The sequence below is a fragment of the Fusarium keratoplasticum genome, chromosome 2, assembly GCF_025433545.1.
Source record: "Fusarium keratoplasticum isolate Fu6.1 chromosome 2, whole genome shotgun sequence".
Taxonomy (NCBI): Eukaryota; Fungi; Ascomycota; class Sordariomycetes; order Hypocreales; family Nectriaceae; genus Fusarium; species Fusarium keratoplasticum.
In genome coordinates, this window is record NC_070530.1 from 4,312,086 (window position 1) to 4,332,980 (window position 20,895).

Sequence of the window (20,895 nt, forward strand, 5' to 3'; positions counted from 1 at the left end):
ATTCAAAAGACAAGGATCACGTCACTCGACTTCTTTCCACCTCGCTTCTAACATGCCGACTTGGAGGATACTGCCTCCTCCGACTTGAGCTCTCATCTCGCTGGCTTGTCGATCGTATGCATGGCCTTGCAACACCCACTCATTCGCATGTCCGTACCCGGCGTATGAGTTTCCTACCGTGTAGCTATGGCCCATGACTGCATCTTGCGACCGGCCTAGATTTTTGTAAAAAGTCCCCTGCATCCCTAGATATTGGGCCCTCATCGCTGCTATCCGTTGTTGTGCCAGAATCTGCTCGCACTGCATGATAGTCTGCGTGTAGATAACGTGTCTCTGCTCTGCAAACGCCAACAAGCCCTGGAGATCACCCGTCTCGCACGCTTCGGTGTATAGCCCCCTCATACGAGGCGAAAAGAGATCGCACATCCTCTCGTTATCCGGCTCTCTCGCGCCTTTGAGTGCATATCGAGGCTCGAGTGCTGTTCCTTGGGCAAAGTTGAGATAGCACTCTTCACAGATGGCCAACACACCCCATCCCCACCACGGACGGTTCTTGCCAGACTTGTGCTTCGCTCGAGGACATGGTCTCACGTTTGTCCATATTGCAGCATAATTGGCCAGGAGCCTCCAGTCACCTAGATTGTGGGCGTTGTCGTAGGCTTGGAGACTCCCCTGTGCGCGGGCGTGGTTCATGTTGAAGCAGCAGAGATACGTCTCATCTGGCGATACTTCCTTGTCTTGGATGAACCAACGTGACCCGCCGACGGTCTTTATGACGCCTTCGTAGCAGGCGGCGCATATTCCCCAACCTGGAGTATCGCCGGGCAACGTGTACCAAGTTCCGCCCTTGATGCCGTCCTTGTGGCAGAAGGGATACTTGTCGACTGCAAAGGCGGCTTTCCAGAATAGACTTCTATCCTCGTCGGCTAGTGCTTGATGCATTGGGATGATGCGGTTGAGCTGGCCCATTGTGCATCGCGTATGGAAATCTCCTCCGTTGACCTGCTCAAACATGTCTTCATCCTCAGACCGGTAAAAGTAGTCGAAGTAGCACGTCACGCATGCCTGGAGACTGGCTGGTCCGTTCTTGGGTTTGTACCATTGACGGTCATTAGCCTTGATGTCTTCCATGCGTGGACAGGGGGGTAATGTAACCCTCACGCTCATCTCCTCTGCAAACTTGGCCCAGTTATCCTCTTTGAGGTATTCTGAGAACTTGCGTTTTAGAAACCAAGCTGCCGAGTCGCAGAAGCACGCTCCCTGGACGGTCTGGAGTTGGTAGTGCTTTGCAAAGGATGTCCCGCTGACGTCGTCCTCGAAGCAGGCCTGGCAAAGGGTGCTGTTGGGGACGTCGGGCGTCGTGTACCAGGGATCTCCTTCTGTCTGGATTTGTTCGAGGCAGTCTCTGATTGTCATTCGCTTCTTCATAAAGGCTACACACTCATCTAGACTTCCTGATTTAACAGCTTCAGGAAAGAGTGTTTCTTTGAGACGACGTGATGAGAAGCGACACCTGCGCTGTTCCTTGTCATCACAGTACATCTTTGTGAAGGAATCGCAGAATCTAGTGTCATAGATGTGTTTGACGTAGCAACAGGCGCAAATGGTGAATTCAGGTACGGAGGGGTGGAAGAACCAATGCTGCGCTGTTGTTGTTACGGCTGAGGAGCATTGAGATAGTGGCTTTGCGCCGGAGGCGTGTTCTTGTGGTGGTCCCGGTGTGTGGACGCGAGGTGTTTTGGGGCGAGTAGGAGTGGCTTCTCGTCTGGGCTGAGAGACATAGGGTGAAGCTTGAGGCTGCTGTTGAGGACTTTGTGCTGGCTGGCTGGAAGAGTCCAGAGGAGGAGGACCTGGTGGTGGAGGAGAGTAAGGAGTCTGCGAAGGACTCGCCACTCCTTGGCTTGGAGCAGGTGATGGATGCGAGTTTTGATCTTCTTGAGCCGGGTTTGTCTGTACTCGTGGCGGGAGACCTGGAGGTGGCGGGTAGTAAGGGATCTGCGAAGGGCTTGTCACCACCTGACTTGGGGCTGGTGAAAGATGCGAGCCACTGCTCTCTCCTTGAGCTAGGTTTGTCTCAATCGGCGGCGAGAGGGGTGAATTGTATTGAGTCTGGGTTTGGGGCTGTGAAGGACTTGGTGGAGGCGGCGGATAGTGAGGGACCTGCTGCTGCGAAGGGTTGACTACTGGCTGGTCTTGTGATATTCTAGGTGGTAATGATGGCGACTGGAAAGTGCTTTGAGGAGCCGGAGGAGCCGGCTGCCCCTGTACTGGCTGAGAGGGGTTGTATTGAGGATGGCTTTGCTGCTGTGAGGGACTCGGTGGAGGTGGAGGATAGTAAGGAGTCTGCTGTGGCGACGAACCGGATGACAACTGAATCGTAGGCCCGGAAGTTGGAGATGGGTAGACGCTCTGCCGGTTCTGGTGACTCGGGCTGGTCGTTTGAATGGGAGGAGGTCCTGGTGGTGGCGGAGGCATATACTGCGCCTGTGAAGGACTTGGCGGCGGGTGACTCGGTGGACCTGGAAGAGGCGACAGATATGAGTTTCGATGGTTGGGAGATTGGTATGATTGCGGCTGACTTGTTCCAACCATGGAAACTGGCCTTCTTGGCAGCGGCGGCGGCGCAACTTCTGTTTCCTCCTTGGCTTTCTGGATCTCATCTAGGAGCCTCTGCTGCTCCCTTATAATCTCGTCCTCGGCGCGCTGTTGTTGTTTGGCCTCCTCTGCCTTCAACGCAGTCAGTTCCTCCTGCGCTTGTCGCTGCTGCTTCTCTGCCTCGAGGTTCAGCCTGGCCATTTCCTCCTCCGTGCTCTTCATTTGCGCCTCATACTGGGCTTTATACTGTGCTGCCAATCTCTCCGCCTCGCGCCATTGCGCCTCGAGCTGCTTGGTTGCTTCATCCTGAGCAGCCCGAGAACGTTCGATTTCCTGGAGAGCCTGGGCTTGGGCAGCTTCGAGTTGGGCTTGAGCTCGTGCTTGTTCCTGAGCTGCCTGAGCCTTGGCGGCCTGTAACTGAGCTTCGGCCTCGGCTTGTTCTCTGGCGGCTTGGGCTCTGGCAGCTTGTAGTTGTGCTTCAGCTTGTGCCTGGATCTGCGCTAGATCTTGAGACTGCTGGGGACTGGTCGGACCATATGGCGGCGGAGGCGGAACGTGCTGATATTGTGGTTGCTGATACTGCTGTTGGGGCTGAGGTTGCTGATACTGAGCCTGGGGTTGTCCATAAGGCGACTGAGGCTGCTGATACTGAGGAGACTGAGGTTGTCGCTGCGAAGAGCCTCCTCCACCCTGATGCTGCTGTTGACCCTGTTGCTGCCTCTCCCTCTCCCTCTGATACTCCTGACTCGCCTGCTGCACCGCCTTTGTGAGAGCGTCCTTGAACCACGCCATGTTTGATACCCGATGATGAGATTGGGGTGAGGGGATTCGGATTGATAAATAGCTGGAGGGGGACAGGGGGGCCCGGGATGATCGGGGGCTTGGCATTTGTGGTGGGCCTTTTGGTGATGCGAGACATTCAAGGCTCGATCAAGGTTATTTACAAGCTTGACGTCTATTATACGTTCTTTATTATAGATACCTGCATGTACTTGCGTCAAGGCCGTCTTACTATTATTGAGCTATACCAAATCCTCAGTTTCATTTTCAGCTGGGCTCAAGTCATGAGTAGATTCAATATCACTGATCTTCCATCCCCGGCCGTTGAAACACCAAGAATCCTGATGACGTAGTGAACCAGGGCACCGGCATCCACTGCGGAATGCCTCCGTGCCTAGGTAGAGATCTATTTCACTTCTCAACATACCTTATGAGCAAGGCTTTATTTAATCTCACGATAATGGCCTAAGTTTAAAGAGCTACAGCCTTGAATCTGGCAGGTTCGTTCTGATCATTCTGTGGTCTGTTCAGCCCGAAGTGCTGAGTATCCAGGCCTAGGGTAAATGCGCTCAATCATGTGAGGCAAAGATCAGAGGGAGCTTTAAAGAACAAGAGGAGCTGCTTCGGTGTGATGCGATGTTAGGCTTAATGCTAAGATAATTTTTTAATGAATTTTTGATACTATACCTGATACTCTGCGCCTCTGTAAGGAGAAGAGTCTAGACCAGCAACCAGACGAGTTGATTTTATGAGACCTCCTTGAGGTCCATCACCAACCCTATACTTCTTTACTAACTCTACCAGCCTTGACTTGATTGATCATGAGCATTTGCCATTCTATTCGAATAAAGGATACCGAAGAGAGCCATGTACCATTGATATACAGCCGCCTACCAGAACCCATCATCCCCCCATCCCTTCCTCTCCCCCCTAATACTCTCAACCAACCCATCCCTCGCCCTCTGAATCTTCCTCGTCGTATCCATACTGCAACAAAGCCCAACGTCAAACTCTTTCAGGTCAGTCTCGCCCATGGTCGACAAGGCAGCGAGACCTAGGTATGCGTGGTACATGTCGGGTGGTCCTCCTACGGCCTTGGAGAAGCCGCCGATTTGGTGCTGTGTGATGTCGAGGATGTAGCGCCGGGATGGAGGGGCGTTGATGATGGATGAGTTACCGAGCATCTAACCTGTGAGTATAGTGCCTGTAACGAAAGAGAAGGGGACTTACTGCGAGTGTACCGCCAACCCACCAACAATAGCACGTATCAGCCTTCTTGTTCCACCGTCCATTGAAACCAACATGCCCATAGGTGGTCTCTCCAAGCTTGCTCTCTAGGAAATTCTCCTCTACCTCGTCCTCCTCTTCTTCCTTGGCGAGGTAGGCGAACTGTCTGGAGGCGAGGAACTGGAGGAGTCCTTCACGGTTGGGAATCCCCTGCTTGAGAGCGCTCTCAGGGGGGTGGGCGGAGGTAGAATCTAGGGGACGGTCGAGGAGGGATAGGGCGCCGATTGCACAGTATGCGTAGCCGGCTGGGGAAGTTAGCTTGAGATGGCCAAGGGGAGAGGGTGAGAGTACCGTGGGATTCGTGCTGTGAGGACTCGGCAACTCCGCCGTCATAGGTCTGAAAATTGTCAGTAGATGTATTTTTAAGAGAGTGTGACCTACTTGTCCTCTCCGGATATGGGCAATCATCTCATCAACGTTGACATCCTCAACCCAAGCGTCTTCACCCTCCTTGACATCCCCCCTCAGCATCCATCGAATACAGCTTGCCAAGTAACTGTGCCTCATATCCCTCCCTCCCACAATCTCTCCATCCCAAATGTTCTGCCCAAAACTTCCGTCTTCTCTCTGTAGTCCCTTCAACCACCTCAGAAGTTTCGTCCTCTCAACGTCCTTGAACGCAGCACTTGCTTCGTCCTCATTCTCTGCTGCAGCACCCAACAAAATGAGCGCAAAAAACGTAGCTGCAATGTTGGAAGTTCCCTTTGATGCATCCTGTCCCTGAAGCGCATGGGTCGAGCTCCCGCAGAAGCCGCCATCGGGATGCTGCAGACTGAGTACCCAGCGTCGGATGGCTGCGCGATCTGAGGGAGTCAGGGGCGCATCGAGCAGATCTAGGGCTGAGATTGTAAAGGTGGCAAATGTGAGACGGGTTGAGTCGTATGCCGTGTAGGGAGAAGGGAGGTATGTCTTGTGGCAGCGCTGCCAGTACTTGATGTGCTTCTGCTTATGCAGTGACGAAGCGTCAGGCGAGTCTGCCATTGCGGGTATGAAGGGGTTGTTGTTGCGGAAGGTCTTATAGTTTAGGTATAATAGAAAGAAATGAGAGAAAGAAAAGAAATGGAGGGTAAAACGTAAGCCCTCGAATGTCGATATACGATTTGAGATGATGCTTCACTGCTCAAGTCCTAGCTCAGCTTGTAGGCCTTGTTGGGGCTTCTCACCAGCCACGCACCGCCACATCACATTGCTCGCATTAAGCTTCCCGCTCCGCGCCACAGGTCCCCCGGCAATCTAATTGGTCAAGAGACACGAAACTCCCCACGATTGTTTGAGCGCGCCATGTGACGCAGCCTAGAGAGGTCTACTGCCGAAGCGAAGGTACAGTAGGGCCACCCTAGCTTTTATCCATCGCGCATCGCATTCATTCATTCGCAGCGGATAAAAGTCCAGCGTGACCACACTCGCACGCAGACAGACACCAAGTGTGACCTACCTTCGCTCGCTTCTAGTCTGTCTTTGATGCTCGGGTCTATATTTTAGGCTCCGCCGTTTTGTTTCGTTGTTCCAAGTTCCCCCCCTCCTTTCACGAGCTACAACGTTGAGCTGCCGAGACGGACACTGCTATCCTTGCGACTCAACAACACTTTGGCGCCTTGAACGAGACGATATCGAACCCTTGCCTAGAGAACAAACCTCGATTCTACAACCCTCTCGATCGATCCCAGCCATGGCGCTCATATCCGCCAAAACCATCATCACCTCCGTCTCCCTCTTCCACCTCACCCTCGCCTACTTCTTCCTCACCAACCCGAGCTCCCTCGATGGACAGGCCCTCGTCTTCATGCTCGGAGAGAGCATGGGAATGGTATGCCTTTCTCTGTCTTGCGCTGAGGCACAGACCAGACCAAGCTAACAGACACAGCCCTTTGCCAGAGGCTTCGAAATACAAAGTCCCCCGCTCGCTTTCCTCGCCGCCGTCCTCATCTTTATCGGTTTCAGCGATCTCGTTTCCCTTTCTATGCCTGATGAGGTCTGCCTAGTGTTTCACTGGGGAACTCAAGGTCCGTCCCTCACACCAAACTACAATCAACCTAGCTAACATGCCCCCAGCTCCCTTGCGATCGTTCCTCTCCCTCGGCTTCGTCGTCTACATCTACATGTTCGGCCCCTCCTCACCCATGTACGACTCCTCCTCTCGCAGCCGTCTCTCCCACCCGAGTTCACACAACCCATCCTACCGTCCTGCTGGCTGGGGCGGTGACATGCTCAAGAACCGCCTGTTCTTTACATTCATCTTTATCGAGACCATGACCTGGTTCTGGATCTGGGTCACCCTCCGAGAGGAGCGTGAGGCCATCATGAGCAAGAAGTCCAGGAGACGGAGCCAGTCGTACTCCAACTGAGGAGTTGGCCGTATCTTGGGTTTAGGTGGGCTTCTCGGAGTAACGGTGTCATTTTTCGGTTGGAGGTACGAGGTGGTCTTGGGACAAGATGCCACTTTGGGAGGTTATAGCAAGGTTATAGGATTTCGGTTGCATAAAGATCGTAGTAGAGATCCATGACTGATACGTATGTGCTTTTACAGTTTGACGAAATTGACCTGGTCGTTTCACTTGCAATGATGTCACTTTGCTTCTACTTTGGACAGATAGTTGACTCAAAACGAAACAAGGAACGGCTCTGCGAGCCTCTATCATTCCGTGGTCGCATATATAACAAAAGAGGTATCCATGACTAGGTATTGTACAGCAGTCCATGCCAACTGATAATGATGATGGAAGGCGACAAAGAGCTCGAGTAGCGAAGCAGAGGAACAAAGAAACAACAAAAACAAGGTGTAAAACGGCGTCTAATGCCGAGGAAGCTTTTTCGAGAACCCCCATGGATAAAAAATAACAATGCTCACTTGCCAATTCCCAGGTAATTATAATATTCCTTTCGTCAAGTCGTTGGAAACCCCCACACCATCTGTCTCTCCCACGCGATGGCAATTCTTGGTGTCTATCAGTTCGACTATGCCGCGGGAGCCTTTCCTGCAGCCACTGAAGTCGAGGTTTCGGCTGTCGTCGAGGCTGCGACCTCTGGCTTCTTTTCGATGATGGTGGGCGCCGGTTCCAGTTTTGGTGTTTCATGCTCTTCAAAGATTTGCTCTTCGATCTTTTCCCCTGGACCCCCAATGACCGGACTAAAGACATCAACTTCTTCGATATCATCGTCCTCTCCGGATCCCTCATCCTCCTCTTGAATGGTGATTTCTCCAGATCGACGTCCCAGTCCGGAGGCACTCGCACTTCGGGAATGCGAACCCGATCCACTGTTGCGTTGACCTTGTGAAGATCCGGCAAAGTTAAGTGTCGGCCCCTTGAACAAGTTGCGCTTCCGCTTGGCAAACATGATGCCAGAAGAGAAGGGGTTCGGCGATCCAGGTGCCTGTGGGGGACCAGATGGCATGCCTTCGTTAAAGATGCTCAATGGAGGTGGTGTCGCTCGAACAAGGCGGATATTTGATGGAAACGACACAGAAGTAGGTGTTGCTGGTAGAACCTTGACAGAATGATGAGGTGAATGACCTCGTTGAAGAGGCGTTTTCGACATGGATGTAGAAAAAGAAGCTGCCGAGCTGGTGGACGATGCCTTTGAGTGGGAATGATGATGATGGTGTATCGATCGAACCGACGACACAGAGGATGATGTCGACTTTCGGCCTCGCAGTCCAGCTGACGACCGTCGAACCGTCGACCTCGGGGTCAGGGGCGAGGGTGACAATGACTGTCGCTTGTACGACGACCCCGTAGTGATACGTGGTGGTGGGTAGGTCGGAGATGTCAACCCTCCCGAGGCTGTCCTCTGAACACTGCTTCCGGCCTGATGTGCCCTCGCGACATGGCCGTTAGCCACGACTCCCTTGGGCAGCCCGGCTGTTGGCTGTGTCCCCGGTGAGCCGGAAGCCGGGTACTTGCTAGTTTGCGGCCGTGAGCTTCCATCCTTACTGCTGGTGGCACTGCCCTCTTTCTTATGCAGGTCGGGAGTGCTCCGACTTGTCCGCCTCTCGTGCCCACGTTTGCTCCTCCTCGTCGTGTTCTCAGCCAACCAGTGTGTCATATTCTTCCAGTGGGTTATGAATGCAAGGCTGGGCTTCCTTCGTGTCTTTTCGGAACCGCTTGCCTGGCTCTGCTGGCTCTGAGCACTGCCACCGTCCGTACCTAGTGCATCCGATGTCGTAACGAGATGAAGAGTCGAGCCCCGTGATCGAGCACTACGTATTAGGCCCTCCTTAGGAGGTGGAATAGGTCGGCGCTGTCGAGAGGTCGAAACCGATCTGATCGAGTCCTTGTCGACGGGTGGGGGAGGATGGTCACCATCGGCGTTTGCTGCTCCTGGTTCCTTTCCAACTTCGAGTAGTTGAGGGAGATCTGATACCACGTAGTCCACGTAATGGGCGCTCCTCCGCTCGCTTCTCCCTCGACTTCGTGATCCCGATCCCGAGTGCTCCAGTCTCATGTGTCGTGACATGCCATTAGCTTCGTCTACCTCATGTAGGATGGGAGCTATCCGTTCCAGTCGACTCGATGCTGCGGACAAACGTCGTATGCTGCGGCTTTCGGCCTCCCTCTCTTTCCGCTTCCTCTCCTTTCTCTGCATCTTGCGCTGCTCCTTTTCGAGAAGGAGAGCCCACCATCCCGCAAGGGTATCGCATTTTTGAGAGAGCACACTTTCGATCACGGCATCGATGTTGACACCAGCGCTTCGCATCCTCTGTAAACAATCCTTTTCTAAGGGGGTCGAGAACGGAGGTGACTGCTGGACATCGAGAATAGCTCGTTGGGTAGGGGCATGCTCGGCGAGGAACGGGTCGGCAAGGATATCGGGCAATGTTGGACGTAGGAGTGGTCTCTTGGACAAGAGTGCCTTGATCAGTGGAACTGCGTCAGCTGGAAGATGATCAGGATACTTGGGTTCCTCGGCCAGGATCTTGGTTCGGGTAACGTTATCATCATCGTCGTCGAAGGGAAGCTCGCCACAGAGCAGAGCGTATAGAATCACACCGAGACTCCAAACATCCACCTTTTCGCCAGCATATTTCTCGCCCTTGAGCATCTCGGGTGCTGAATAGCAGATGGTGCCGCAGAATGTCTGGAGGTGGTTGGTCCTACCCTCATACTCTCTTGTGAACCCAAAGTCGACCAGCTTGACATTTTCATGCTTGTCGAAGAGGATGTTTTCGAGCTTGAGATCGCGGTGGACGCACGAGTGGTTGTGGACGTAGCAGACGGCACCGACGAGCTGTGTAAAGATCTTTTGGACTTTTTGGACGGGTAGCGGACCGTGTTCGAGGAGGTGATTGTATAGTTCGTCGCCTGGGAGCGTTAGCAGAGGAAGGGAGTGGCCTCGGGGACATTGTGCGTACCGGAACAGTATTCGAGAACCATCCAAACCATGTTCTCCGTCACGATAACCTCGTATAACCTCGCAATGTGCGGATGTATAAACTGTCGATGGTGATGGATCTCCCGGGCAAGGTTGGAGTCGCCCTTGTTGGCGGACTTGAGGACGACCTTGACAAACATTAGCTTCGTTCGTTCGTGTATTCGTGTATTGTTTCGAATCGTTGCGGACCTTGGAGCCATTGGTGAGCTTGTGGGAGGCGAGGTAAACCTTGCCAAAAGATCCCTTTCCAATCAACCGACCGAGAGTATAGGAGCCGACGGATTTGAGATCCTTGCTGGAGAATTCACTGCACGGGGAACGTATTAGCGATGGAGACGGCGAGGTGGACGGGAATATCGTACTCGAGAAGCTCCTGATACGAGCGGGCAAGCTATTCAAGAAGGTTAGAGCTGCATTCCATCCGAAGCCCAACGGAGCTCCATGTTGGGAGACCCAGTCAACGCACCTTGGCCTTGCGCACCAGCTCGGCCTGTCCTTTGACTGCCTGCATCCCTCCACGCCGCCTGGCCACGCCGGGGGAGGGAGACGGGATTTAGTTGGCGTCGTCGGAGAGGGAATCGGGAGGCGGCGATCGGGTCAAGTCGAGCAGCGGTGGGATATGGATGGCGGCGGGAGCGTCTCCCAGTGACAGTGGCGTATTGCTTTCGGGCAGTCGCGGCGGCACATGCGCAGGATGGCCAGAAACGCGCATTCGAAGAGGTAAGGACAGGATGGGAGGGGTAAGCGCGTGTATCGCGGCTTGTTCGGTCGATGGTATGTCGTGACAGCTTTCGTCGGTCGTTGAGAGGTCGAGCTCGAGCTGGCGGCGATGGAACCAGGAGGGGAGTCGCGAGGGGTCGTGATACCGCTGTAGAAAATCGAAAGAGACGAGACTCCAATCCGCCCGAAAGAGAAGAGAGTGACACGAACAAGAGGCACGCAGAAGGGGATGCTATGCTTGGAGGTGACGTGACGTGACAAATGTTGGTTCCAAGTTGTATGTAGGTGTCAAGGTTTGGGGCAATAATTTTGGAGCTGGAGATTGGATGTTCAGGTTGCTCCAAAGACCGAAAAGGTACCTCTGACGCCAGCACAAATCAGCGGTAGTGCCAAGTACCCCTCCCGTCAGCCTCGAATTGATGCCGTCAGCGCCAACTCTTTGACACAAAGATCAAGAGATGCTAGACGGTTTAACTCTCCAAAGGCCTAATCATTACAAATGGGCAGAGAAGCTGTCGGCAGTGGCGCGACATTACACCTAACCTCCAATCCGCGAGCATCGGGAGAGTGGGTGACCACGGGGGACCATTCCCCGACTTGGACAAGGGGACAGGGAGGGAACAAGGGGGAGCGATTCGCCTGTGGAAGGGATTTGAGGCCCTTTAATCAAAACCTGCAGGGGGGCCTCAAGGTTGGAAGATATAACATGTTTGTTTGCCGCTCCTTTGAAGCTTTATTTCTGCTGTGGGTTTGCATCGCCGTTCACAACGTTGTGGACAATTCAGTGATCGGCGGCTCGCATATCCAACCTGGATGGCATGTGCATTTACACGTAACTACGGAGTAACTGTTGTCTGTTTCTATTGTTAGTTGTGCTTGCACCAGGGATGTTCCTTTCACTTTATTCATTGTGAAGTCAACTTGCATGTTTCCTCTTCATCCAACGTTGGATATGGACTCGAATGTAGTGAGAACAACGCTTCATGTAATTGAGCGGGAATAGCTTCTTGCACAATTGGAAATTCAACCTGAGTGTCTCGGCTCCATCACTCATCCATTGGAGCTTCCATCAACCCTCATGGCCAGTCTTACCCACCCGCGCAGTCATTCGAGCTTCATCCGTCTCACTCAACGCATCCTTAAGATCCCACGTATATTACCTTATTCTTTTCAACCAATCTCGAGTATAAAGATAAGACCACTATGGCGTAATGGTGCTTTACCAAAGACAAGCTCCTCGCTAATCATTTTGGAACAAATCCTCCGACCCGTGTTACCCACTTGGCACGTGGTTGAAGCAATCGTGAGCCGTCCCAAGCTCCCTTACTCGCAATCCCACGACAACGCCAACTACTTGATCCAAACTTGAATCATGGTCAAGAAAAGCACTCAAGCCCAGAGGATCTCTAGCTTCCCCACACACTATCGGCGTGATATCCTGTTATCGCTAAGCTGGAGGGCTGTCCCGCCTTAGCGACTGGCGTCGTCTCATCTCGTCTCAGCAACATGTCATTCAGACAACTACGCTAGACCAAAGACTGCTGCCAACAAACTTAATCTCAACGTTAGAGAGGAACCGACTGGGAGCTAGTGACACCCAAGAGGACACGCACCTCTCGCATCACATCTCCATCGCCTAGACAGTGGCCATGAACGCCTGCTCTTGGCTTGGCTAAGTTCCGATAGGCTCGTCCGACGCCTCGAGATGGCATCTGCCTTTCCGTCATCCCCATGATCGTATATCCGTGCTGTGACCATATCGCTGCTCTTCCGGTCACTTGTGATGCACTCTCGATACTTGTGTGTCTGCTATCCGAGACTGTTCGGCAACATCTCCTGCAGGGCGGGCAACATCTGGTCCCCGTACAGTTCTCTGGTCATCGGCTATTACCATAACAAAGCCGGGCTGGACCCTTGAAGGACCCTCCCACCTTATGTGTAATGCCAATGCGGTATCAGAAGAATCTCCGACCATCGCGGCCACGCTTCAAGCGGGGAAACCTGTGCCTGGATTAACAGTTATCGAAACTTAAAGGTTGACTGGCATGCAGGCTCCGTATTCCCCTTGCCCACACGGGACCGATTCTCAGGGACTATCGAATCATCGTCATCGAGCTGTTGCATTAAGGTTTTCGAGGCGTCCCGATGATGGCGTGGATCAAGCTACAGCTCCTCGGGTGCCTGCGCCAGTAGCGCACCCTTTAAAGTTTCCCTGAAGCTATCCAGACCGTCGAATTAGGTCTAGGTAGGTCTGGCCCACTGACTCGTTGGCATGCTTTGGGTTGACTGGAATGCTGCGCTCTGGAATGAAGGGAGCCTCCGACAAGATGTTGCTCCGCCCCGTGGCCTAGAGTTCCCATGTGGTTTTACGTTCCGAGACTGAGACTTAAGGGTCCCTCCACGAGGGTCCGATCTGGACGCGTCTCCTCGATATCGGCCGCCACCGGTTACCGGTAGGTCGGATGTTGTGATAGCCCCAAACCCTCTCCTCCCAAGATGGTATATCTGGGATGATCCCAACCCGTTCATGTCTCTCCTGTAACCGTTAGAGTTTCTTTGCTTCACAACGGGTGTCCTGTCGAACAAGGACCTGCGAACCATCATTCCCTGTTCTACTTCAACCGCCACACCCTCGACAACATGGTCAACTGCAACACAAAGACCCTCCTGGGTTTCCTGGCCATCGCTACCTTGGCTGATGCCTACTGGCGTATGTCATGCAGTATCATCCAGACTGGGCGAGTTGATCCCATTATTGCTCCTGGACGTGTTGCTGCGCATCTTCACAAGGTCTCTGGAGCCAGCAACTTTGGCGTCTCGGCCACCTATGACGACCTACAGGCTTCACGATGCAGCTCCTGCGAGGTTCAAGACGACAAGTCGGCGTACTGGACACCGCAGCTCTTCTTTCAACACTCGAACGGCAGCTTTCAGCTGGTTCCTAATGGCGGCACTGTTGTGTACTATCTCGGCCGCGGTGAGAACAGGTCCAACATTGAGCCATTCCCTCCTGGATTTAAGATGCTTTCTGGAGACAGCACCGCTCGATCGGCAGATACAAAGACGATGACATACAGCAAGACTGGATACAAGGGCCGACCAGTGGCAGAGCGTATTAGCTTCGCTTGCCTGGACAGCTCTGGCCCTTCGAAGGAGCGCAATTTTATGTGGAAGACGGACTGTGATAACGGCATGCGAGCGCAGGTTCACTTTCAGACCTGCTGGAACGGAGGTGACTACCAACCCGATCAGAGTCACGTCGCATACTTGTCACAGATTGACAATGGCATCTGCCCTCCATCTCATCCTCGAATGCTCCCTCACCTATTCCTCGAGGTCATCTACGGAGTCAACAACATCGACAAGAGCAAGGGTGGCAAGTTTGTCTTTGCCCAGGGCGACACGACTGGATACGGGTTTCACGGCGACTTTCTCAACGGTTGGGATATGTCGGTTCTCAAGGGCGCCATCAAGTCTTGCATCAACAACGACGCCATCGGGGGAGCCATCTCCAAGTGTCCAATCTTGGCTTCGTCGCAAACCCCTTTCTTCAGCGACAACTGCCCTGAGATGCCTCCCATCGTCAACGAGACTGTCCGCGGAATGCTTGACCAGCTTCCCGGCTGCAACCAGGTCACGAGCGGCCCTGCCAAAGCACCCCAAGGTATCTGTGCTACTCAGCCACCCTTCAATGACCTTGGGGATATGGGCATTGGTAAATGGTTCAACCCTTCGCCGGGTGACAAGGTTGGATCTTGGGCATACCTTGGCTGCGCGGCAGAGGGGGTGAACGCTCGAGCGCTGAACAAGTACGCCGTCACCTCTGACATTATGACCATCGAGTACTGCACTGCCGCATGCAAGGAGCAAGGATACCCTCTCGCTGGTATGGAGAATGGTCGCGAATGTTACTGCGCAAGCGCGCTGACGAATGGTGCTTCATACGTGAAGGCGTCCATTTGCGCAGCAGCACCCAAGATGATTTGCAGTGGCAACATGACGCAGTATTGCGGAGGACCCAACCTGCTCACCGTCTGGAATGACACGTCCTATACGCCTCCCGTTCAACTTGTTGTCGGCTCGACCAAGATCGCCAACGGCACGGCTACATATCAAGGATGCTTCGCTGAAGCCCAAAACGGTCGCGCGCTCTCGTCGGATCGTACTGCCGACACTGTTGGCATGACCAACGAGATGTGTGTTGCCTTCTGCCAGGCTGGCGGATATCTCTATGCCGGAACTGAGTACTCCCAAGAGTGCTATTGTGGCAACACCATTGGCGGCGATAACATCCCAGATATCTCCCAGTGCTCCATGCAGTGCAAGGGCAACATCTTCAGCTACTGTGGTGCTGGTAACAAACTGAGTGTCTGGAAGATCACCCAACCCGAAAAGCCAGCTGGGCCTATTACTGTCTTCAACGGCGCTGCCGTCTACACAGGTTGCTATACCGATGGAGGCCCTGGTGGTCGGACGCTGCCTGGTGCCGTCTTCACAGGCTCCTCCGTGTCGCTTGACACTTGCTTCGCCTTTTGCAAGAAGCTCAACTTCCCTCTCTTCGGTATGGAGTATGGACGGGAATGCTACTGCGGCTACGCACCCAAGACACAGTCCTCGATCGCACCCGACGGTGACTGCAGAATGTCTTGTGCAGGCGATGCCTCTCAGAAATGTGGTGCTGGCAATCGCATCTCCATCTGGAACAACACCCTTTACACGCCCATGGCCAGTCCTGAAAGCTTCAACATCCAGCCCCATTATCTCGGCTGCTACACCGAAGGCAAGAAGGGCCTGGCACTGGGCAAGGCCAAGACGTCGGGCAGCAAGATGACGATCGAAGTGTGCGCAAACTACTGCGCCAACAAGAACCTCGCCTTCATGGGACTGCAGAATGGTCAGGATTGCTACTGCAGTAATGCTGGACCATCGAGCGGTAGTGTTGAGGCGCCTGAGAAGGAGTGTAACGTGATTTGCAAGGGCAACAAGGCTCAGAAGTGTGGTGCGGCTAAGAGACTCAACGTCTACAAGGTCAATGCCATCAAGAACAGTGCCAAACCTGTTCAGGCCAAGGTTCAGGACTTTTCTCCTACTACCTTACACAAAGCGACCACGACATCCAAGGCGGTCAATGTCAAGGGCAAAGCGACAACCTCTTCCAAGGTGGCCAGCGTCAAGGCTAAGTCGACAACGTCCAAGGTTGTCAATGCCAAAGCAAAGGCGACGACGACATCCAAGTTGGCCAACGTGAAGGCCAAGACGACGACATCCAAGGTGGTCAATGTCAAGGCCAAGCCTACCACTACTGTCCGCCCGGCTGTCAAAGGAAAGACATCAACGTCCAAGGTGGTCGTTCAGAAAGCCAAACAGACCTCTACATCTCGAGTCGCTGTACAGGCAAACAAGACCTCATCCTCAAAGGCCGTCAACATCAAAGCTAAGCCCACCACCAGCCATCGGGTAGCGGCAAAGGCCAAGGTACAAACGACTTCAAAGCCAGTCCAGGTCAAGGTGCAAGCGAAATCTACCGCTCGCCCTACCACAACCTCTAAGGTTATCAAAGTGGCAGCCAAAAAGGCAACTACGGCAAAGGTTCAGGCGAAGAAGACCACAACCTCCAAGGTGAAATCGACTTCGACTCTTGTTCGTGTGGCCAAAAAGACTCGCAGGGCTTTGGAGCCTGAGGTGACTATTGGTCCTGTTTTCAAGAGGAGAAAGGGAGAGGACTCTGATGGGGTGAAGAAGAACAATGACGGTGATGACAAGAATAAGGGCAAGGGTAAGGGCAAAGGAAAGGATGAAGATGATAGTAACAAGAGGAAGACCTCAACCTTGACTAGCATCACCTCATCTTCATCTGTCACCAAGACGGAGGACTCAAGGAAGGGAAGAGAGACCAAACACTCCGATTACAAGAAGGAGAGCAAGGGCCGAGAAGATTCCAAGAGGAAGAAAACCTCGACAAAGTATTCTTCATTCTCAGCTACCTCAACCGCCTCAGTATCGAAGACTGAGGATCCCAAGAAGGGAAAGCCAACCAAAGCACCCAAGAAAGGGGAAAAGGGTGAGAAAGGTGAGAAGGGTGAGAAGGGCACAAGCTCAAAGGATTCGAGGAAGTCAAAGACGGCGACGACTCGCCCAACCCCAACTGGCTCGACTGCCTCTTCGCAGGCGACCAAGGACTCCAACAAGAGAAAGGGGCATGGAGGCTCAGACAAGTCGAGGAACAAAAAACCCTCGACAAAGTCCAGGTTCAGGTTAGTTACGAGGATCTCCGGGAAAAGGAGGAGATCAAACAAGTCAGGAGCCGCATCTTCGAGTGACGATACGATATAGAGGCGATGCTCTAGTCTCTGTAGATAATTAGCTGACTCTTGAAAGAGTCTGTCATATAATGTAAATGATCTATTTATTGTAATGTTAATGCGCTTGAACTCGAGTGTGTCATGTTTCTACGTACTCCCATTCCTGGCCGAGTTTCGGAGGGACTGGAAAAGCAATGAGCTAGCACGGATGGTCTTGTTGATTCTATGGCATTGGAGCCGGACGCTGTCGGAAATGCCTGTGGCACGGGGGTGTAGAGTGATCATGTAGCCTTCGTCCTGCCCTCCAGGGTCGTCGAAAATTCTGCCAAATCGGATGGCAGGTTCTTGGATTGTTAGCCATGATGGCACTGTCTACGCCCCGCCCAAGATGTGAACTCGTTTGTCGCCCGCCGATTGGGTTCTTGAAGACGTCGTTGCTGGCAGTGTGAAGTTCAGACCTAGGAGGGGGCGGCGAGTTGGCGATAATGGGGGTCAAATACTCAACAGCAAAGAATTGAGCATACTCATAGCGAGATATTGGAAAGAAAAGCGCCGTTTCCCTTATCATAAGTGTCGGAGGTGGTCACCCAAAGCACCGAATGGCTAGTTGGACTGAAAGGTCATCGTAATTAGCGACGGGCGGTCGAAGTGTGCGGGTTGTGACATAAAGTACTAGAGCAGATGTCTAGGTCAGGGCAGTAGAAACGACCTTTTGATTGTATGGATATAAAAGTGAACTCGTGAAAGCCACAAGTATCGTAGTACGGGAGCCATTATATCTATCAACGGCTATTGCCTTGACGGGGAGGTACGATTTTCCCCAGTCACCTCGTCTGCAGTGCTAGCAGGTGTTTCACAGACATCTCGCATAGTTGCCTACTCCTGAACCTTCTTACCGGTGGACTCTTACCACAAGGAAACGCCCCAGGACATGTCACGAACCTACGTCAAGTTCGCCGCACTAAAGGAACCCACCGAGGGCAGTTCTAACATGGAAGAGAACTGGCAACACTACATCCAAGCAGGCAAGTTGTGGGCAGAATGGGGACACGCGCCGGACGACGAGAACAGAGCGCTTTGCAAGGCGGACGCAGGAGACCTCTTCTCAATGAAGTCTATAAGCCTCCCGGGCAACCATAAGACGGCACGTCCCGAAAGGAACTACATCGCTGACTCATGGGCGATATGGACCCTGATGAAGGTCATCTACGGCAAGGACAAGATGCTGGGGAACAACCGCAGGGGAACTGAGAAGAATCAAGCAGATTCACACGCACATGTGCACGCCTCACATTTTTACCGGTGTTTTCGGGCGAGAATGACCTCGAGATCTCAACTCATCCCATCCTCAATGAGGATGACCTGGGACTCGTCACCGCAGAAGAGCTGAAAACTGGCACGACTACCCTCAAGGATCGGTTTCCCGCCCGCGTGGGGGAGGAGGAGGAATCTCTTCTTCTCTCTTTTCTTGTGCTGTCTTCCCCCTGTTGTCACACCTCGAACTCACCTTGGGTGGTGCCCGCGAGATGCCCCAAATCATGCGATGCTCTCGACTTCTCAGCTATCTTTTTCGGATCTTTCCCTAGACAGCTCGAACTCGTCACCATCCTTCTCATCGAGATCCATATCTGACGCCCGCTCACTGCCCTGTTTCTATTCCCTTCTACTCTGCGCCAGAACTTGCTTCATCTGCTTCTCAAATTCCAATCCTTCCCTTGCGTCTCGTTGAGCTCTGTTGCCCTTGAATTTTCTTCTAGTCGACCCAAAGCTATCAACTTTCAATGGTGTAGTCGGTCTCGACTTATTCATTGGTCGCGCCGTCCTATGATCCCCATGGCCTTTATACTACCGCATCCGTCCCAGTCCCCGCGAGGTCACTGAGAAAGCTCACGTCTATGCCCTGCAAAGCCCAATCGCTTGCCCCTGTGTCGAACTCGGGCATAAGCATATGCGCATCCTGTGAGTTTTTATCGAGGCTGAAGACAGCGGGATGACTAGTCCTCGCGGCGGCTCTCTGTGTCTCGGATTCTGCGTGCTCGTTTTGGCCCCCTGATGGTGATGAAATGGAGGTGTCAATCCCGCTGTGGCGAATCTTGGCGGTTCCAAAGTACGGGATGAAGATCCGTAGCACATTTCCGCCCTCACTAAGCCCACCAAACTCCTCCTCAGTATCATGTGCCTTTGCCGGTGAAGAGTCCGCGCTGTACCACCCACCGGCTGCAACATCCGCCTCAATTACAAGGAGATGCCGTAGAATCGTGACAGCCTTCTTTACAAGAGTATCAGTACGGGCAGCGGCCATCCTCTCCATATTCTCAACTGCTCGCTCCATCATTGCCCGGTCAGCCGGTCGCTGGTGTGTCAGAAAGCATAGCACGCTGCTCTTGGTGGCAATCTCCTCGGCGAGAACCTGGCGGCGTGCCTCCATGTGAGCGAGGCAAAGTGCCGCTATCGCTATGAAAGTGCTGAATTCGAGACCGTGGCAGTAGGAGCTGACGGGATAAATAACGCGGAAGGCAAGAAAGCGGCGAAGGAGCTCACGGCTTGCATGGACGGCTGTCATCTTGCTATAATCGTACTTGCTTTGGGTGGAAGAACAGAGAAGGTAGGGGAAGTGAAGTTGAACAAGCAGCTGGTAGTGGATGAGTTGATCTGTGATGCGGACTGTCGCTTCCAGGATTCGTATCTCTTCGCCATCTTGTTCCCCGGGATTGGATTGGTAGTTGGTGGCCTCGCTACCGGACAGCCACCACTGAGGTGGCATGATTTCTGAGGACCTTTGAAGTAGTTGGTCAATCTCACGCGTCTCGGCGACTCCGTCTCTAATGTAGTCTTGGTTGCGCGCTAGGATGCGTCCTCCTGCTACCGCGTCAAGACGCCGCATCCGCTCTATCGGGGTGCATTGCTCCATCGACTCAGGCTGGGCGGGGACAATCTCGGGTGAAAAATGCGGCAGGCCCAGCATCAGGGAGATATAGCGGTCTATTTGCATAACTCGAAGCCACATGTGCTCAGAGTCAACCCGCTCACGAGTTTCTGGCTCCAGAGCTTCTAAAGACAAGCTCGTGGCATTGCCGCGGTGGAGGCCTATTATCTGGGACATGGCTATGGCTCTGCGGATTGCAAGCCATGCGCGACGAAGATTCCCAGCGCCCTCATGGTAAAGACACTCCAAGGCAATGCACTCTATCCCTTCTAGAGAGCTGGTGAGCTCGTCCCTGGTCGCCACCAGGCTAATGGCGGCTTCTACCATGCGGGACATGGCATCGTAATACTTGGTATGGGGTTGTATGCTTTGAGTGTAGAGACCCAGGAGGAAGATCTTCTTTGCAATAAGCACAGGGCGCGAGCCTGGCGGTGGTAGCTGCAACATGTCTCGCGGCCGCGGAATAAGGGGCACGCTTTGTGGTGGTGAGCCCTCACTAGACGGAGCGCTGGGAATGTAGCCGATCTTATGAAGGATTTCCAAAAAGGATATGCCGTCGCTAAGTGGCTCACTTAAGATCATCTCGGGTTCATGCGGCTTCGGCCAAGTCGCAGCAAGAGCTCGGGATATTTCATCCAGTTTGCATGTCACTACCACTTCTCCTGCGGGCGAGATGGGCGACGTCCACACAGGAGTCTCTGAAGATATGAAACCCGCTTGGGGCAAAGCGTCGGTCGAGGCAATTGTGTCCTGAAGGGTGACGCGAGAGGGACTACCAGGGCCACTGCAGTTGCGACCATTGGCCCCGGAACTCTTGACCAGCAGCTCAACGGAGGCTTCTAGGCGGCCGAGTCTGTCTCCGTAAGCCGGCGTCACCACAGTCCAGGATATCGTTCAGATTGTCACCAGAGCCGT

At 53.4% G+C, this 20,895-nt stretch overlaps 6 protein-coding genes across 6 annotated transcripts; 2 read left to right on the plus strand and 4 right to left on the minus strand.

The window, feature by feature from the left end:
* Nucleotides 1-21: 21 nt before the first annotated feature.
* Nucleotides 22-3,387, minus strand: NCS57_00324500 (uncharacterized protein; the record flags this gene model as incomplete). The annotated part of the gene is made up of 1 exon (XM_053053254.1): nt 22-3,387. The coding sequence occupies one exon, from the start codon at nt 3,385-3,387 to the stop codon at nt 22-24; it is 3,366 nt and encodes a 1,121-aa protein (XP_052918500.1).
* An 878-nt stretch (nt 3,388-4,265) lies between these two features.
* NCS57_00324600 (Geranylgeranyl transferase type-1 subunit beta) lies at nt 4,266-5,643 on the minus strand (the record flags this gene model as incomplete). Its single annotated transcript, XM_053053255.1, has 4 exons — nt 4,266-4,559; nt 4,606-4,907; nt 4,954-4,999; nt 5,044-5,643. 4 exons carry the CDS (start codon nt 5,641-5,643, stop codon nt 4,266-4,268), a joined length of 1,242 nt encoding a protein of 413 aa, XP_052918501.1.
* A 688-nt stretch (nt 5,644-6,331) lies between these two features.
* NCS57_00324700 (uncharacterized protein) lies at nt 6,332-7,007 on the plus strand (the record flags this gene model as incomplete). The annotated part of the gene is made up of 3 exons (XM_053053256.1): nt 6,332-6,469; nt 6,527-6,665; nt 6,715-7,007. The coding sequence occupies 3 exons, from the start codon at nt 6,332-6,334 to the stop codon at nt 7,005-7,007; spliced, it is 570 nt and encodes a 189-aa protein (XP_052918502.1).
* Nucleotides 7,008-7,617: 610 nt separating this feature from the next.
* Nucleotides 7,618-10,543, minus strand: NCS57_00324800 (Protein kinase domain-containing protein; the record flags this gene model as incomplete). The annotated part of the gene is made up of 5 exons (XM_053053257.1): nt 7,618-9,962; nt 10,013-10,160; nt 10,222-10,339; nt 10,395-10,423; nt 10,499-10,543. The coding sequence occupies 5 exons, from the start codon at nt 10,541-10,543 to the stop codon at nt 7,618-7,620; spliced, it is 2,685 nt and encodes an 894-aa protein (XP_052918503.1).
* A 2,849-nt stretch (nt 10,544-13,392) lies between these two features.
* On the plus strand, nt 13,393-17,085 carry NCS57_00324900 (uncharacterized protein; the record flags this gene model as incomplete). Its single annotated transcript, XM_053053258.1, has 1 exon — nt 13,393-17,085. The coding sequence occupies one exon, from the start codon at nt 13,393-13,395 to the stop codon at nt 17,083-17,085; it is 3,693 nt and encodes a 1,230-aa protein (XP_052918504.1).
* Nucleotides 17,086-18,894: 1,809 nt separating this feature from the next.
* On the minus strand, nt 18,895-20,562 carry NCS57_00325000 (Zn(2)-C6 fungal-type domain-containing protein; the record flags this gene model as incomplete). The annotated part of the gene is made up of 1 exon (XM_053053259.1): nt 18,895-20,562. One exon carries the CDS (start codon nt 20,560-20,562, stop codon nt 18,895-18,897), a length of 1,668 nt encoding a protein of 555 aa, XP_052918505.1.
* Between the last annotated feature and the right edge of the window lie 333 nt (nt 20,563-20,895).